Source organism: Onthophagus taurus, unplaced genomic scaffold, assembly GCF_036711975.1.
Source record: "Onthophagus taurus isolate NC unplaced genomic scaffold, IU_Otau_3.0 ScKx7SY_15, whole genome shotgun sequence".
NCBI classification, from domain to species: Eukaryota; Metazoa; Arthropoda; class Insecta; order Coleoptera; family Scarabaeidae; genus Onthophagus; species Onthophagus taurus.
Window position 1 is genome coordinate 1789660 of NW_027248940.1, and position 20236 is coordinate 1809895.

Here is a 20236-nt window from a genome sequence, read left to right on the forward strand (position 1 = left end):
GAGAATTTTTTAAAAATTAGAATCTTTTTCGTAACTATTAAAAATTACAATGTTTAGAAAAAAGGATGTTTTGATCGAGATTCAAAACGAAATGACAATGTGTTATATATCGTTTTAAAGAGGACACTTTAAGTTTTAATTTGGTATAAAAATCTTTATTCCAACTTTAAAACTCGACTAATCCCGGTATTTTAAAGTTGACGTTTTTTTCTTCGAAACTAATATTTCATCAAAAATAAGTCATTTTCGAAAAAAAATCTTTTGAGCGGAATCAAGCATAATACAATATAGGGTGATATATCATTTTAAAGACAACACTTTAATCTTTAATTTGATATAAAACTCGTTTTTATATCTTTAAAATTGAACCTAAAAGAATTTTTTTAAAATTATAATCTTTTTCTTAACTATTAAAAATTACAATGTTTAGAAAAAAGATGTTTTGATCGAGATTCAAAACGAAATGACAATGTGTTATATACCGCTTTAAAGAGGACACTTTAAGCTTTAATTTGGTATAAAAATCTTTATTCCAACTTTAAAACTCGACTCACCCCGATTTTTTAAAGTTGACGTTTTTTTCTTCGAAACTATTTCATCAAAATTAAGTCATTTTAGAAAAAAATTCTTTTGAGCGGAATGAAGCATAACACAATATAGTGTGATATATCATTTTAAAGACAACACTTTAATCTTTAATTTGATATAAAACTCGTTTCTATATCTTTAAAACTAAAGCTAAAGGGATTTTTTGATAATTAAGTTTTAGTTTTGATAGAAAACTCATTACTCTGTCAAATTAAACGTCAAATGTATCAATTTATATTTTCCCAAAAAAAAATTATAATTATATATAATAGTAAATTTAACTTGTAAATAAAATCCAATAATTAAGATATGTTTATAACAAGTTCCGTTAACATTCCATTGGCGATATTCACAGTAATTCTAAGAAGATTAATCGATCGACTTCGAGATCCTCCGGTACTCTTCATTACATTCTAAGTTTCCTAAAAAAAATATTCTCTTTTATAGCCAGCTCTTCAAGTAGTGGTGTCGGGAAATTTTCTTCAACAATACCCAAATTTCAAACCAATCGTTTACGGTTACGTCATATTCGCGGTGTTACGTTACGTAATTAAACATGTCAAGAGAGGCACCATGATGGACTCGATTCGAAAATTATTAACACCAGCAAAATCATGCAGAAGTAAACCAAAATTAAGTCGATTTCTCACAAACGAGTCTTGGATGTTGAGGAATTTAACGAAGAATAGGTCGTCGAAGCATAAAGCTTTATCGTTCGTATCAACTTTAATCGATGATGAATCAGTAGAACCAACATCTTCACGTTATGGCACTGAAAATACTTGTACTTGCGGTTTGAGTACAACCATGTTGAACCCGTATTTTATTCCTAAATTAAATAATCGCAAAAATGATGAGGAATCACGAGAAATTGAAGATTCAAATGAAACTGTGGATGATGATAATAATGGAAATTCCACAAGAACTTGTGATGTAGGTTGTTTGAGGAAGCGAAATGTTAGAGCTGATAGAGATGGAGTGAATGCAGCGGAATTGGCTTATACTAAAACGAGAAGTGGGAAAAAATATTATCGGGTCACTCCTGTACGTAAAAAGAATGGATAATAAATTTTTTGTGGTAAATAAATTTGTTGTTATTGGTTTAGTCGCCTTTAAATTAATAATTTATAGGTGTAAAGCGTTGATTTATGTTGCAAATTAAAGCTAAAAGAATCTATTTTACGATTAGGCTAAAAAAATTTAGTGTTTAATAAGAAAAATTCCCGGAAAAAAAATGTTGAAGATAAAGTTGCAAATCTAGGTTTTGTAGAAATGTGTCCGAAATAGAAGAAATTTAAAAAAATCGCCTTGGAGTTATTAGTAAGTGTAAAGCAAAGGTTTATGTCGCAAATTGAAGCTAAAAGAATCTATTTTATGATTAGATTAAAAAAATTTTGTGTTTAATAGGAAAAGTTTCGGGAAAAAGAATCTTGAAGATAAAGTTGCAAATCTAGGTTTTGTTGAAACGTATCCGAGACAGAAGAAATTTCAAAAAATCGCCTTGGAGTTATTACTAGATGTAAAGCGATGATTTATGTCGCAAATTAAAGCTAAAAGAATCTATTTTATGATTAGATTAAAAAAATTTTTTGTTGAATAGGAAAAATTTCCAGAAAAGGAATCTTGAAGATAAAGTTGCAAATCTAGGTTTTGTTGAAACGTATCCGAGACAGAAGAAATTTCAAAAAATCGCCTTGGAGTTATTACTAGGTGTAAAGCAAAAGTTTATGTCTCAAATTGAAGCTAAAAGAATCTATTTTATGATTAGATTAAAAAAATTTTGTGTTTAATAGGAAAAATTTCCAGAAAAAGAATCTTGAAGATAAAGTTGCAAATCTAGGTTTTGTTGAAACGTATCCGAGACAGAAGAAATTTCAAAAAATCGCCTTGGAGTTATTAGTAGGTGTAAAGCAAAAGTTTATGTCTCAAATTGAAGCTAAAAGAATCTATTTTATGATTAGATTAAAAAAATTTTGTGTTTAATAGGAAAAATTTCCAGAAAAAGAATCTTGAAGATAAAGTTGCAAATCTAGGTTTTGTTGAAACGTATCCGAGACAGAAGAAATTTAAAAAAATCGCCTTGGAGTTATTACTAGGTGTAAAGCAAAAGTTTATGTCTCAAATTGAAGCTAAAAGAATCTATTTTATGATTAGATTAAAAAAATTTTGTGTTTAATAGGAAAAATTTCCAGAAAAAGAATCTTGAAGATAAAGTTGCAAATCTAGGTTTTGTTGAAACGTATCCGAGACAGAAGAAATTTCAAAAAATCCCCTTGGAGTTATTAGTAGGTGTAAAGCAAAAGTTTATGTCGCAAATTGAAGCTAAAAGAATCTATTTTATGATTAGATTAAAAAAATTTTGTGTTTAATAGGAAAAATTTCCAGAAAAAGAATCTTGAAGATAAAGTTGCAAATCTAGGTTTTGTTGAAACGTATCCCAGACAGAAGAAATTTCAAAAAATCGCCTTGGAGTTATTAGTAGGTGTAAAGCAAAGATTTATGTCGCAAATTGAATCTAAAAGAATCTATTTTATGATTAGATTAAAAAAATTTTGTGTTTAATAGGAAAAATTTCCAGAAAAAGAATCTTGAAGATAAAGTTGCAAATCTAGGTTTTGTTGAAACGTATCCGAGACAGAAGAAATTTCAAAAAATCGCCTTGGAGTTATTAGTAGGTGTAAAGCAAAAGTTTATGTCTCAAATTGAAGCTAAAAGAATCTATTTTATGATTAGATTAAAAAAATTTGGTGTTTAATAGGAAAAATTTCCAGAAAAAGAATCTTGAAGATAAAGTTGCAAATCTAGGTTTTGTTGAAACGTATCCGAAACAGAAGTAATTTCAAAAAATCGCCTTGGAGTTATTAGTAGGTGTAAAGCAAAAGTTTATGTCTCAAATTGAAGCTAAAAGAATCTATTTTATGAGTAGATTAAAAAAATTTTGTGTTTAATAGGAAAAATTTCCAGAAAAAAAATCTTGAAAATAAAGTTGCAAATCTAGGTTTTGTTGAAACGTATCCGAGACAGAAGAAATTTCAAAAAATCGCCTTGGAGTTATTAGTAGGTGTAAAGCAAAAGTTTATGTCTCAAATTGAAGCTAAAAGAATCTATTTTATGATTAGATTAAAAAAATTTGTGTTTAATAGGAAAAATTTCCGGAAAAAGAATCTTGAAGATAAAGTTGCAAATCTAGGTTTTGTAGAAACGTATCCGAGACAGAAGAAATTTTAAAAAATCGCCTTGGAGTTATTAGTTGGTGTAAAGCAAAAGTTTATGTCTCAAATTGAAGCTAAAAGAATCTATTTTATGATTAGATTAAAAAAATTTTGTGTTTAATAGGAAAAATTTCCAGAAAAAGAATCTTGAAGATAAAGTTGCAAATCTAGGTTTTGTTGAAACGTATCCGAGACAGAAGAAATTAAAAAAAATCGCCTTGGAGTTATTACTAGGTGCAAAGCGATGATTTATGTCGCAAATTAAAGCTAAAAGAATCTATTTTATGATTAGATTAAAAAAATTTTGTGCTTAATAGGAAAAATTTCCAGAAAAAGAATCTTGAAGATAAAGTTGCAAATCTAGGTTTTGTTGAAACGTATCCGAAACAGAAGTAATTTCAAAAAATCGCCTTGGAGTTATTAGTAGGTGTAAAGCAAAAGTTTATGTCTCAAATTGAAGCTAAAAGAATCTATTTGTGATTAGATTAAAAAAATTTGGTGTTTCATAGGAAAAATTTCCAGAAAAAGAATCTTGCAGATAAAGTTGTAAATCTAAGTTTTATTGAAACGTATCCGAGACAGAAGAAATTAAAAAAAATCGCCTTGGAGTTATTACTAGGTGCAAAGCGATGATTTATGTCGCAAATTAAAGCTAAAAGAATCTATTTTATGACTAGATTAAAAAAATTTTGTGTTTAATAGGAAAAATTTCCAGAAAAAGAATCTTGAAGATAAAGTTGCAAATCTAGGTTTTGTTGAAACGTATCCGAGACATAAGAAATTTCAAAAAATCGCCTTGGAGTTATTAGTAGGTGTAAAGCAAAAGTTTATGTCTCAAATTGAAGCTAAAAGAATCTATTTTATGATTAGATTAAAAAAATTTTGTGTTTAATAGGAAAAATTTCCAGAAAAAGAATCTTGAAGATAAAATTGCAAATCTAGGTTTTGTTGAAACGTATCCGCAACAGAAGAAATTTCAAAAAATCGCCTTGGAGTTATTAGTAGGTGTAAAGCAAAAGTTTATGTCTCAAATTGAAGCTAAAAGAATCTATTTTATGATTAGATTAAAAAAATTTTGTGTTTAATAGGAAAAATTTCCGGAAAAAGAATCTTGAAGATAAAGTTGCAAATCTAGGTTTTGTTGAAACGTATCCGAGACAGAAGAAATTTAAAAAAATCGCCTTGGAGTTATTACTAGATGTAAAGCGATGATTTATGTCGCAAATTAAAGCTAAAAGAATCTGTTTTATGATTAGATTAAAAAAATTTTGTATTTAATAAGAAAAATTTCCGGAAAAAGAATCTTGAAGATAAAGTTGAAAATCTAGGTTTTGTAGAAACGTGTCCGAAACAGAAGAAATTTCAAAAAATCGCCTTGGAGTTATTACTAGGTGTAAAGCGATGATTTATGTCGCAAATTAAAGCTAAAAGAATCTATTTTATGATTAGATTAAAAAAATTTTATGTTTAATAGGAAAAATTTCCAGAAAAAGAATCCTGAAGATAAAGTTACAAATCTAGGTTTTGTTGAAACGTATCCGAGACAGAAGAAATTTAAAAAAATCGCCTTTGTAGTTATTAGTGGGTGTAAAGCAAAGGTTTATGTCTCAAATTGAAGCTAAAAGAATCTATTTCATGATTAGATTAAAAAAAATTTTGTGTTTAATAAGAAAAATTTCCAGAAAAAGAATCTTGAAGATAAAGTTGCAAATGTAGGTTTTGTTGAAACGTATCCGAGACAGAAGAAATTTCAAAAAATCGCCTTGGTGTTATTACTAGGAGTAAAGCGATGATTTATGTCGCAAATTAAAGCTAAAAGAATCTATTTTATGATTAGATTAAAAAAATTTTGTGTTTAATAGGAAAAATTTCCAGAAAAAGAATCTTGAAGATAAAGTTGCAAATCTAGGCTTTGTTGAAACGTATCCGAAACAGAAGAAATTTCAAAAAATCGCCTTGCAATTATTACTAGGTGTAAAACGATGGTTTATGTTTCAAATTGAAGCTAAAAGAATCTATTTTATGATTAGATTAAAAAAATTTTGTGTTTAATAAGAAAAATTTCCAGAAAAAGAATCTTGAAGATAAAGTTGCAAATCTAGGTTTTGTTGAAACGTATCCGAGACAGAAGAAATTTCAAAAAATCGCCTTGGAGTTATTAGTATGTGTAAAGCAAAAGTTTATGTCGCAAATTGAAGCTAAAAGAATCTATTTTATGATTAGATTAAAAAAATTTTGTGTTTAATAGGAAAAATTTCCAGAAAAAGAATCTTGAAGATAAAGTTGCAAATCTAGGCTTTGTTGAAACGTATCCGAGACAGAAGAAATTTCAAAAAATCGCCTTGGAGTTATTAGTAGGTGTAAAGCAAAAGTTTATGTCGCAAATTGAATCTAAAAGAATCTATTTTATGATTAGATTAAAAAAATGTTGTGATTAATAGGAAAAATTTCCAGAAAAAGAATCTTGAAGATAAAGTTGCAAATCTAGGTTTTGTTGAAACCAGTCCGAAACAGAAGAAATTTAAAAAAATCGCCTTGGAGTTATTACTAGGTGTAAAGCGATGATTTATGTCGCAAATTAAAGCTAAAAGAATCTATTTTATGATTAGATAAAAAAAATTTTGTGTTTAATAAGAAAAATTTCCAGAAAAAGAATCTTGAAGATAAAGTTGCAAATCTAGGTTTTGTTGAAACCAGTCCGAAACAGAAGAAATTTAAAAAAATCGCCTTGGAGTTATTACTAGGTGTAAAGCGATGATTTATGTCGCAAATTAAAGCTAAAAGAATCTATTTTATGATTAGATAAAAAAAATTTTGTGTTTAATAAGAAAAATTTCCAGAAAAAGAATCTTGAAGATAAAGTTGCAAATCTAGGTTTTGTTGAAACGTATCCGATACAGAAGAAATTTCAAAAAATCGCCTTGGAGTTATTAGTAGGTGTAAAGCGATGATTTATATCACAAATTAAAGCTAAAAGAATCTATTTTATGATTAGATTAAAAAAATTTTGTATTTAATAAGAAAAATTTCCGGAAAAGGAATCGTGAAGATAAAGTTGCAAATCTAGGTTTTACGTGTTCGAAACAGAAGAAATTTCAAAAAATCGCCTTGGAGTTGTTACTAGAGTAAAGCGATGAATTATATGGCAAATTAAAGTTAAAAGAATCTATTTTATAATTAGGTTAAGAAAATATAGTGTTTAATAATAAAAATTCCCGGAAAAAGAATCTTGAAGATAAAGTTGCAAATCTAGGTTTTGTAGAAATGTGTCCGAAACAGAAGAAATTTCAAAAAATCGCCTTGGAGTTATTACTAGGTGTAAAAAGATGGTTTATGTTTCAAATTAAAGCTAAAAGACTCTATTTTATGATTAGGTTAAAAAAATGTAGTGTTTAATAAGAAAAATTCTCTTATAGAAAATCTTGAAGATAAAGTTACAAATCTAGGTTTTACATGTCCGAAAGACAAGAAATTTTAGAAAATCGCCTTAGAGTTATTACACAGGAAAAAATCGTGTCGTGTAAAAATTTTAGAGTAGTTGGTAAAAAGAAGTAGAGTAAAAATTGTAATATCACATGGTAAAAATAACTCTAATGTACACTATATTTAATATTAATATAGAGTTCATATATTATTCACTTAATAGAGTGTTGTGGTACCACCCGTTTGCGTAGTGCTGCTCACGTAGTATTTATCTTTATAATAATAGGAATATAATAAGTTTACAATATAATAATGTAGGTATCAAAAGTAATGATTCTGTAACTAAAAACCAAATAACCACCAGAGACATGTGTGAATAATAAATATATCAGGGGACGGAACCAGATGGGAACAACCCCTAATTCTCCTTGTCTCTGCGTATATCAAGAACCAGATGGAAACATACTTAGTTATATGATATTTTGCGTGGGAAGCACTGCTGTAAAAACACAGTTCACTAGGAACAGGGGGGTTAAGCCGAAAAGGCACTTCACTAAGAGCAATCGAAAAGTCAAGTCACATTAAGTTAGTCGCCTCTATTAGATCGAGTTGATCAGTTAGTTTTAGAACAAATTGTTACCGGTCGTCATCGTCGTCTCTTAAATAAAATTTAACTAAAATTAAGAAAAGAAGAAAGTTGTTTAATTTAATAAATTGCCCTTCACAACGACGAAATAAATATATTTGTAAATATCGACGTTACATCGTAAGAATATACAACATCGGTGGCGGCGGTACACAACAAGAGTAGTTTTTACAGTTCTCTAAAGGAGAGTTCTTTTTTACTTATGTTAGTGAAGTTATGTAATATATAAAACATTAAATTTTAGACTAGACGTGTACTTTTCCTTCGTGTACTTCGTAGCCACCGCACTATTTTGCTCGGAATTACTCGTCGGTACCACGTGATCAACATGTGGTGTGATACAGCTAAAATTTAACGGTCATCTACTAAACGAGTCGGAACTCGATAGCGTCTCGAGACCTGATTTACGCGATATAGAAAGAAAGAACGATTATTTTTATTTTAATTATGTTTGCCAAAATAAAACATTCATGACGTGAAATTAGTGGAACTTCCGGAAGATTTTACATACAAGTTCCTTGTGAAGATTGGTAAGTATGTGCAACTTGGTGCAACTATACATATAGGAAACTTATAGAAGACTCGTTAGATGCAGTTTTGATGGTGACTCGGTGGAAACTTTAAAATGAATTAAGTATTATACAGGGTGATTCACATAAGAACCGACACAGAGCAGGGAAATGTACAGGACAATAAATTAAGATGATTTAACGTAACTTACCTCTATACTAAGTTGTACATCTCAGGAGTTATAGCCTTTCAAAGTTGGCTCTTAAATTTTTAAAAAGTTCAATATCTTCGTAATACGTTAAGCTAGAAAAACCAAATTTGGTATACGTTATGAGTGTACCAAGGGTACTAATTGGTAGCAAATTGAACTCAATTGAGGCATTTCATAGGGTTGATTAAGGGTGATGGTACCCTAAATTTTGACAATTTTTTTTAACCTTTTGGCGGATATAATACATTACTATTTCATTTCATGTGGAATTTAATTCTAAAACTTTTCTTGCTTGTATTATTTTTTAAAAAACTTTGTCGTTTGCATAAAAAACTTAAATAACTAAAGACACGTATTTCGTAATGTTACTTAAAATAAGAAAAAAATTAGTAGTCGGCTATGAAATTGTGCGTCAAACTTGACAAATAGGTTATAAAGTTATTTGACGACAAGGTTTTCTCCATCTTTTCTCCATCACCTTTCATTCTTGAGTTATGATCGGTTTTAACACCAAAAGTACCCAATTTTGACATTTTGGTGATTTTTTCTTTATCACTAAAAAAATCATTATAACTAAACCAAATCTGTTTATGGATGATGTCTTTTTAGTTCATAATAAATAATTTATTTCAAAAAAACTTATCTCCATCACAATTAATTTTTGAGTAATGATCGATTTTAAAACCAAAAGTGACATTTTGGGGATTTTCTCTTTATCACTAGAAAATTATTATGCCTAAACTAAATTTGTTTATGGATGATGTCTTTTTAGCTCATAATAAACAGTTTATTCCTCAAATTACGTACAATTTCACAGCCGACTACTGAATTTTCGATGATTTTAAGTAGCATTAACAAGATACGCGTTTTCAGATTTTTATAAAAACGACAATGTTTTTTAAAAAATAGTAAGAGGAAAAAAAGTTTAAGAATTAAATTCCACATGAAATGAGGTAATAATGTATTAAATCCACAAAAAGGTTAAAAAAATCTGCCAAAATTTAGGGAACTATCACCCTTAATCAACCCTTTGAAATTCCTCGATTGGTCTCAACTTGCTACCAATACCCTCGGTACACTCATAACGTATACCAAATTTGGTGTTTCTAGCTTTATGTATTACGAAGATATTCAATGTTTTAAAAATTATAGACCCAATTTTGAAGGCCTATAACTCCTCAGGGGTACAACTTGGTATAGAGATAAGTTGCATTAAATCATCTTCATTTATTGTCCTCTACATGTCCCTACTCTGTGTCGGTTCTTATGTGAATCACCCTGTATATGTATATAAACAGAATTTAATTTTTTTAAATTTAAGTATATACAATATATTACAAGTAAAAATAAAAACAAATATTTTATAATTCGGATTTTTATTACAAACGTAAAACTTCCCTAAAAATACTTCACTTCATATTAAAAATTAACACTAATAAGTGGAAGATACACACTATTTAGTGATATTTTGTCAATTAATATAGTAAAATTAGAGCGAATTTTTAATAATTTACACTGATTAGATTAGAAATGTATCTAATTGGAGTCACGACAACATCTAGTTAGATTACATATAATACACTGTTATAGAGTAACGATTTTACACTATTTAATAAACACCATCTTCTCACTATTCAGTGTAAATTTTTAATCTATTCACTTACACTATATAGTGCAAAAAAATAACTCTAAATAAATTGGACCGATCTAAACCATGTTTTAGAGTTGATTTTTACTCTATATTTTTGCTGTGTATAAAGTGTAAAGTGACGGTTTATGTCGCAAATTAAAGCTAAAAGAATCTATTTTATGATTAGGTTCAAAAAATTTAGTGTTTAATAATAAAAATTCCTGGAAAAAGAATCTTGAAGATAAAGTTGGAAATCTAGATTTTACGTGTCCGAAACAGAAGAAATTTCAAAAAATCGCCTTTGAGTTTCTCGCTTTGCTTCATCACCTAATTCGATAGTGTGATTAAATTTTGGTCTATACGGCAATATTTTATTTTCTCGATAAATTCTTTGTAAATGGAATTTACTTATACCGACTTAAATTACCCTTTTTCTTAACGACACCTTACCGTAATCCATTGCGTCATGTTCATCTAAAAGCTTTTTTCCTTCCTTGAAAAAATTTCCATTGCAATTTTAGCAAATTATTCCAACATTAAAATAACGCATAATTAAGTGCAATTTCAGAAAAATGTATTGATTCACTCCAAATATTTATATCAACATCTCGTTAAGAGAGAAATTTTGTTAATCACATCGTACTGAATTCAATTGAGCACCGTACTGTTCACAAGGAATGAAAATTTTCTTATTTTAAAAAGATTCTTTATAACACCATTCTAATCAAATATTGTATATAGAAAAGTTTGTGGAAAAGTGTTAATTAATTATCGTACCCAACTTCATCTTTGCAAGTATGCAACCAATATCGCAAATCGTACGTCGATATATTTGGAATAATCGTATTAATAATTGGGCACTTAATTTTTTCGTAGCAAAGTTCGCACCAAAATTACGTCTCAACGAGATTATTTTTAAATTGCACTTAATTCTGCTGAATTGTAATATTCGAATAAATAGCTAACAACGATATGTTTGGAATAATCGTAGTAATAATTGGATATCCAATTGCTATATAAGTATCTATACCAAAATTACTCCTGATAACAACATTCAGATTGACAATGCCTTTTGTGGAGTTTGTAGCTGCGATAATTATTGCGATTTTTTCGCTAACGTTATGGTGGTATTTTACATTTTATAAATACAAAAAGTACTTGAAAATGTTTCCTACCCCGACCCAGTTGCCCCTTTTAGGGATCACCTACAAGATGCGAAATACTGTTGGTAAGTATCAAAAAGAAGAAAAATAATCGTTTTTTTAATTATTAATTTTTAAGGTATTTATAACGCTCTACAATCATATATTAAAGAAATGGGGAGAAATATTTTTGCTATGATGGGACCATTCCCAACTCTCCTTACATCCGATCCTAAAATATTTTCAGTCGTATTAGGATCCTCAAAACACATAAACAAACCCTTCGTGTTCAGTGCAGCATTCAGCAAGATGGCACCAAATTCACTCGCTATAGTAAACGGTACCAAACATCATTTTAATGCTTCGCAAATTAATTTTTCAATTCCAGGGGACGAATGGCGACGCCAAAGAAAACTTTTAAATCCATCTCTTGACTATAAAAATGTAATGGACAACAACAAAATTTTTAATAAGCATTCAGAAAATTTAATTAACAAGTTAAAAGAGGAAATAAACAATGAATCGGTTGAGGTTGGACACATTCTGGAAGATTTTACTTTTGAACAATCTCTCGGTTCGTTTATTTATTTATTTTCACTTTTTATTGTTTCAAATAAAATTAAATGTGTTTTCACAGAAACGTTGTTTGGCGATACCGAATTTGAATTTGATAAGAAGGTCATGGGAAAATGTATTAAGTTATTGATGAATATAGGTGCGAAAAAAGTTGTTTCGCCACTTAGCTACTTTTCTATAACACAACTATTCACGAAAATTTATTGGCAGGAAAGAAACACACTAAAAATTTTTCACAAAATCGTCAAGGAATTAATTGAAAAAAAGCGGAAAGAATTTAACAGCGGTGTAAAAATAGAAAGGAGACCAATATACATAGATATTTTATTTAGTACTAATTGCACGGATGAATTTATTGAGGACCAAGTAACTGTAGGGATTGGAGTTGTAAGAATGTTTGTTATGAAATTTATAAAAGATTTAAATTTTTTGGTGTATATTTTAAATTTTTTCCGACATTTTTAAACGAGTTATGACGTCATCGAAGTTTTCTTTAAATGGAACACCCCATTTTTTATACCATGGCAACCAAATGTTTTGATTTAAAATTTCCAAGTGTCAAAATTGGATTTGAAACAATGTATTGTGCGTTAATGAGATTATTTTGAGTAGTATTGTGGAGTTTATAATAATAATAATAATAATAATGCCTTTATTAATAAGTCGCAAAAAAAAGGAAAGAAAATAATAATATACTCTTAGAAAATAGACTTATTTTCTGGACGAAGTTCAGTTTGGTTATTAACCAACTGCTCTTCCACTTAATCCAGAATATACAGGGTGGTTCAGTTTTTAATCGGGAAACTTTACTAGGACGTAGTACTTGCCAAAATAAACAAGTTTTTTATATAAACATAGGGTCGCAACTCTTCTGTTTTCGAGCTATGAGCTGTCAAAGTTGAGCCAAAAATTTACATTTTATCTTTTATTTCGGGTATGAGTAAACCATAGAATTTGAAATTTGGTATGTATGTACTTCTGGTTGATATCTTATTTTCAACCATACCTTAAACTTCCCTAGCGCCCTCTAAGGAGATGAAATTCACAGCCCCTTTGATTTTTTTATAACAACTTCTTAACGCCATGGAATATTAACAAAGAAAAATATGGGTTGTAAAGCTTATTCATTACTAGTACTTTTTTCTCTCTTTAGGTTTTTCCTTAAAAATAATAGTTTTAACGTAAAAAAATAAAATATGCTACATTGTACTGTAAAGCGCTGCTATTATTAAAAAAAATTTTTCTTTATAGGTGGCTATGGAAGTTGTGCACTTACTAGGATCTAGTACTAACTAAATAACACCAATTAATTGTGATTTTCATAAGAAAAACCATAAATAAGATTAATGCCTGTCTGAACAAATTACGTTGTTTTAAACAATATTAAAAAATTGATACTCTGGCTTAATAACCGTCAAAAATTATTAATAACCAGCAATAATTATGAGGATTCACTGTAAATGAAACTTACAAGTTCTCAGAGCAAACTTTTAGAATAATTTTGGCTAAACATGGCGGCACATAGCAGTGCATGGCACGATATTTTATTTTTTTACACGGAAACTATTAACTTTAAGGAAAATACTAAAGAGACAAAAAAGTACCACTAAAGAGTGAGCTTTACAACCCATATTTTTTTATGTTCATATTCCATAGCGTTAAAAAGTTGTTATAAAAAAAACAAGGGGGTAGTGAATTTCATCCCCTAAGAGGGCGCTGGGGAAGTTTAAGGTATGGTTGAAAATAAGTTCTTAACCAGTAGTACATACGTACAAAGTTTCAAATTCTACGGTTTACTTGCAGCCGAAATACAAAACAAAATGTAAATTTTTTTCTCAACTTTGATCGCTCATAGCTCGAAAACAAAAGAATTGCGACCCTATGTTTATATAAAAAATTTGTGTTATTTTGGCAAGTACTACATCCTAGTAAAGTTTCCCGATTAAAAACTGAACCACCCTGTATAGAAAATATACAGGTGCCCGGAAATTGCGTTCATATATTTGAAGGGGTAATTCTACATAAAAAATCATGAAGAAAAGTTGATATAAAGGTGTGTCCTAAAATGCTTCCTAAGGGAGGTAGAGCACTTTGAAGAAGACGTTCAATATGTGGTTATTTCTCATTATTTCAAAAACTACTAGGGTTAGAAACACGAAATTTTGCATATTTAGCTATTTTTACGGGGCGAATACCATAATCGAATGAAAAATTAGAAGGAATGTGCAATTGCGGAAATGAGGGATAGGGTGCGCAATTTATTTCTAATATTTTTTTTTGCCTTGATCTTTTCACTATTTTAACCTCAAAATTAGAATCTACGGAAAAAAATACATAAAAACTGTTCTGCTTATAAAATGGTCTACGACCTTTCGTTTTCAAGATAAATAATACTAAGTAAAATACTGCACACAAACATGTGTATTAAACTATCACTAAAAATCTTAATAAATATAAGGGAAATATGCAAAATTTCGTGTTTCTAACCCTAGTAGTTTTTGAAATAATGAGAAACAACCCCATATTGAACGTCTTCTTCAAAGCGCTCTACCTCCCTTAGGAAGCATTTTAGGACACACCTTTATATGAACTTTTCTTCATGATTTTTTATGAAGAATTACCCCTTCAAATATATGAACGCAATTTCCGGGCACCCTGTATATATAAAGCAAAAATGAGAATGTTTTTAACAATATTAATAACAAAATGAAAAAAAACAAAATAACAAAATACGACGATATGCCAGTATAAAGCTATACATTAGTAACTCGAATATAATAATAAAAAAAACTTACTTACTCTTGAACGAAATACAGTTCTTGTTCGTTTTATTGTTATTGTACGTTTTAGCTATCTGGTAGGAAAAGCAGATACGATATAGATATTGCATGCAGTTTACGTCTGTTCTTCATGTTCAACCACCCAGTCTCTGCCAACTTATGACTAATATTGTCATATTTACGAATTCCGTAAATAAACCTTAGACAACCGTTCTGGAGGTTCTGGATACGACGCTCACTCGCCTCCGTTAAATTTGGACTATAAACAACGTCGCAGTGATTTAATTTGCTTAGAACCACAGCATAATTTTTAATTTTTTACTTAAGACATCCCTATGGGCATACAAGAGACGCTGGGCGCCATACCCACCCCTCAAGCACCTGGCCACATGCTCCTCAAACCTCAACTGATGATCCAATGTGACTCCTAAAATTTTTATATCATCAGAAACAGTAAGAGGTTCGCCATCCACCACCAATTGACCGGATATCAAAGACTTAATCGCTCTCCTTGTGACACTACCGCAAAACAGAAGAACAGAAGACTTAAATGGATTTAGCACAAGTTCATGGCGTTTCGCAACATCAGAAAATAATGCTATATCTGAGTTAAATTTTATGCAGGCATCTAACCAATTATTTGGATTAAAATTCAGCAGAAGCTGTGTATCGTCTGCATACAACCAAGAACCTGGTCAAAATCAGATGTATAAATAGAGAACAATAGTGGCCCCAAAATGGACCCCTGAGGGACTCCACGAGTAACTCGACACTTGATTATTAATCTTCACAACCTGAGACCTGTCCGACAAAAAAGACTTTATCAAAATTGCAGCTTGATTTCTAAGACCAAAATAATTAAGTTTAGATGCAAGTATATTATGATTTATTGTATCAAATGCTTTGGTGAAGTCCAACGATAACAAAAGTGCGGCTTGCCCGGCCTCTCTAGAAGCAAATACATCATCAGTAAGGTTCAATAAAGCTGTTGCGCAGCTGAAACCCGAACGAAACCCAGATTGTTGATCTGGCAGTATACTATACCTTTCGCAGTGTGCTTTTCCAAGACTCTCTCTAAAATTTTTGACATTATTGGGAGGATACTGATCGGTCTAAAATCTCTTAGGGCAGAAGGGGAAGATACTTTAGGCAATGCAATTACTTCTTCAGCCATCTTCCAGGCATCCGGAGAAACTGATTGATGAATAGCAGCGTTTATTACGTGAGTAATATAAGGAATGAGAAAACTGCTGCAGTTTTAATGTTATTAATTATTATAGATACTTCATGTTCATCAACAGGCATAAAAGCTTGCATTATCTGCACTCTAGGGTTTACATTATTTTGATAAATTGCAGCAGGCCTACCGATATCAAATGCCAGCTTACATTTTACTAGTTCATGATCAGATATATTAGGTACATTTACAACATCAATACTAGTAAACAGCTGATCATTTGTTGTAAAAACTGGATCGAGTAAAGTTTGCGAATTTTGTGTAATTCTTCTGGGTTCGGTGACTAACTGATGTAAGCCAATAGAAGTCGCAAATGAGTGAAGAAGTGTTGTTGAGGGAGAATCAAGCTTAAGAAGATCAACATTAATATCGCCCACGATAATTGTCGAGTGAGATGTAACAATACTCTCACAAAGGGTACTCTCCAGTGTTTCGATAAAAAGAGGAAGATTAAAATTAGGGGGCCTATAAACCACTCCAAAAGTAATACAGAGTTTTTTTCCTGCATCAACGGTAAAAAATAGTTGCTCAATAGAGCAGGAACTGTTTAGAAGCTGAAATCGTATTGAGCTTCTCGTACAGCAACACCTCCACCGCGCCCCCCACGATCCCTACGAACCAGATTGTAGCCAAGAATATTAACTAAAGAGTTGGATATATTAAGAGTTAACCAGGTTTCCGTCATCGCAAAAATATCAATATTGTTATAAGGATTATACTTGGGAACCAATGATCTAACGTTCAAAAGAACTACGTTCAACTTCTTTTTATAATTTGAAATTTGAATCCCCCTCGAACCAGATCCATCGAACATTTTCATCGAACATCATTTGGAGATCTCACAAATATACGCCCATCAGCAGTCCAAGCATTCCTTGGACCCACAGTATTTCTCGCGGCAGCGTACAACTTCATTCTTCTCTTGGTCAGTGACTCAGTTATTAAAAACTTCGTACCTTTCAACAGTTTCTTATTAGACCATATAATTTTGCGATCCATATAAGAAATCAGTTTGATTATGATGGGTCTAGGTGTTGCAGAGGATCCAATTTTTTTCTTCTTTGGACCAATTCTATGTGATCTATCCAGGAGATTTAAATCGAAAGTGAAACCGGGTACCTTAAGATATTGCTCAAAGAAATTCGCCACTGTAATGTTGCCATGTATAAGTAAGCAATTTCGGCGAGAATACGTTTCCAAGTCATCCACGCGTACTTCCAATCCATCAATTAGAGATTTAATATCATTCAAACACCCAATAATATGGTCTTTAAATTCATAATATTCCTTAACCAGGTGTTCCAGGGTAATAAACGGAGTGTCGCCAGCTTTTCCTTTTAAAGCTGCATTTAACTTCGTCTCACATTACCATTTATCGGCCATGATTTTATTTTATCTTATTTATTTAGATCACAACTAGTCCGGTCAAGGTCACCGGGTCGAAAATTTAATCGCCGCTCAGGAAAACGCAATGATAACAAAAAGAAATTTATATCACCCGCGATAAATGTCAATAAAAAGTTAGGATGGGAGTGTAGCTTAAGGGAAGATGATGTTGCAGGGCCAATGTGCTACTTGAGAGAACCAAGGAAAGTACATAACCTTAGATAATTTAAAACGTAGTTAAGATAATAATAATGAACATTTATAATTGTAACAGGATTTCTTCCTGATGATGAGGGCTCAGATTCCTCGAAAAATGTAGAAAAAACAAAAATAAATAACATTATCATACGATGTTAAGAAGACAAAACAACAATTTAAAAAAATTGTTTAATTTTTGATATCTTATTTTCTGTTTGCGTTTTTTTTAAGCTATTGCTACTTTTGTATCTCAAGTATAATAGTAATAATAATTAATTTAAATAAATAATTCAATTCAAATTGAATTTTGACACTTGAAAATGTTAAATCAAAACAATTGGTTGCCATGGTTACGCACTGCTACTGCTATTTTCTATATTTCAAATGAATGAGAAATAATAAAACTTTAAATTAATTTTTCTCGAAAATTTTCTTATGTAACCGATATTAATATTTATTGCACATAATTCAGAAAAAAGTTCTCTTTCAAATTCCGATATAAAAAATGGGGTGTTCCATTTAAAAAAAACTTCGGTGACGTCATAACTCGTTTAAAAATGGCGGAAAATATTTAAAATATACACCAAAAAATTTAAATCTTTAGACCCGTTTCAGCGATCTTTTCATAAATTGTTCGTAATGATTTTATCGAATTTATCCGTTACTTTTGAAACGCACTGTATATAATTAATTTATATTTTAGGCCGTAGACACGACTGCAGTAACATTATCGTTTATGCTTTACCACTTAGCAAAATTCCCCGAAATACAAGTATAATAAATATTATTAATTTAAATCAAGCATTTTAAACTATTTAATCAAATTTATAGCAAAAAGCATTCGAGGAAGTTCGCTCAATCCTGGGCGAAGACATCCACCAAAAAATAACGAACCAACAAGTAATGCAGATGAAATACTTGGATTTAGTTATCAAAGAATCGATGAGATTAAATACGACTGCTCCTGTATTTTTACGAACACTTGAAGAAGATGTATCTTTCGAAAAAAACACGTTACCCAAAGGATTAATGGTTTTTATGATCCCGTTTATGATGCATGTTGACCCTGAATTATATCCGAATCCTGAAAAATTTATTCCCGAACGGTTTCTCCCGGAAAATTTGAACCCAAATAGATATAGTTACGCACCTTTTAATCTTGGTGTTCGGAATTGTATTGGAAAATTGTACGCAATGGTTTCGATGAAAATTGCGTTAGCTAAAATGTTGCTTAATTACGAATTTGTGGACGTTCACCATAAACTTTGTTTATCCGTGGAGGTTACTTTGCAATCAAAAACTGGGATTCGAGTTGGAATACGTAAAAGGAATAAAGTGGAAAAGAACGAATAATGAATTATATTTTTAAATTTTATTTTCTTTCTTAATGGTATGTTTCGCTTTAAAACTTGTAATAAACTTAGTAACAATTTCTACATTGTAAATAATAGCCGTTATTACTACAACACACACGAATTAAAAATTTTATAAAGGAAATAAAAAAGGACAGTATTAAAACATCGAGGAAATTGATCAATTGTCAATTAAAATAATTATTTTTAATTTATTGACTAAAAGATTTGTAGTGATAAAACATACCTAGTTCACAGGAATTAAAATTATGTTATTTTAAAAAAATTTATAGACAAAAATTGCTTAAAATATAATTTTGATCAAATTGTATACAGGGTGTATCTGATTGACGTTCCCAAATTTCAGGGGTTATTCTTTAGTAAAAATTTTAGATTTTTTATGAAGGTTTAGATTTAGATGGATGAAAATATTCTAAAACTTTTTTGTCTCTCTGATATTCTTGGAAAATTTAATGATTTCTAAAAAAAAATTGCTAAACTGTTAAGCTTTAGAGTTGTTAATCGAAAGTTGAAATGAATATTTCATATTCATTTAATGTTATGTCAAAAACTTAACGTTACATCGACTTAACCTCACATATAGAACAAATGTACCATTATAAATTTAATGAAATAATAAAAAGTTCATTGCTTTATAAAGAAAAGAATGTTCTTTTAATTGGTGTAACCCGTTTTTGACAATATCATTTAGTTTTGAAGATATTAATTCTTAAACATAATGAAAAATGTTAGTAACTTTTGCGTTATTTTAGATAACTTTAAAAATCTCTGAAAAATCGAATTCTTAATCGTTTGTTCTCAAAGTTTGTTGATTTATAAAGAAAAGCATGCTCTTTCAAGTGGTTCAACCCGTTTTTGAAAATATCATTTAGTTTTGAAGATATTAATTCTTAAATATGGTGAAAAATGTTAGTACCTTTTACATTATTTTGGATAACTTTAAAAATCTCTGTAAAATCAGATTCTGAAGAATTTGTTCTCAAAGTTTGTTGATTTATAAAGAAAAGTATGCTCTTTTAACTAGTGAAACCTGTTTTTGAAAATATCATTTAGTTTTGAAGATATTAATTCTTAAACATGATGAAAAATGTTAGTAACTTTTATGTTATTTTGGATAAATTTAAAAATCTCTAAAAAATCAGATTCTTAAAAAATTTGTTCTCAAAGCTTGTTGATTTATAAAGAAAAGCATGCTCTTTTAACTGATAAAACCTGTTTTTGAAGATATCATTTAGTTTTGAAGATATTAATTCTTAAACATGATGAAAAATGGTAATAACTTTTAGGTTATTTTGGATAATTTAAATGATTTTTAAAAATGAAA

At 29.8% G+C, this 20236-nt stretch overlaps 2 protein-coding genes across 2 annotated transcripts; both read left to right on the top strand.

Annotated features, from left to right (window-relative positions):
• The first annotated feature begins 785 nt into the window (after nucleotides 1–785).
• Nucleotides 786–1689, top strand: LOC111421503 (uncharacterized). The gene is made up of 2 exons (XM_023054669.2): nucleotides 786–984; nucleotides 1036–1689. The coding sequence occupies exons 1-2, from the start codon at nucleotides 898–900 to the stop codon at nucleotides 1651–1653; spliced, it is 705 nt and encodes a 234-aa protein (XP_022910437.2). The 5' UTR covers nucleotides 786–897; the 3' UTR covers nucleotides 1654–1689.
• A 9517-nt stretch (nucleotides 1690–11206) lies between these two features.
• Nucleotides 11207–19105, top strand: LOC139432431 (probable cytochrome P450 313a4). The gene is made up of 6 exons (XM_071200957.1): nucleotides 11207–11448; nucleotides 11502–11702; nucleotides 11751–11936; nucleotides 12000–12325; nucleotides 18243–18311; nucleotides 18371–19105. Exons 1-6 carry the CDS (start codon nucleotides 11286–11288, stop codon nucleotides 18890–18892), a joined length of 1467 nt encoding a protein of 488 aa, XP_071057058.1. The 5' UTR covers nucleotides 11207–11285; the 3' UTR covers nucleotides 18893–19105.
• The last annotated feature ends 1131 nt before the right edge of the window (nucleotides 19106–20236 follow it).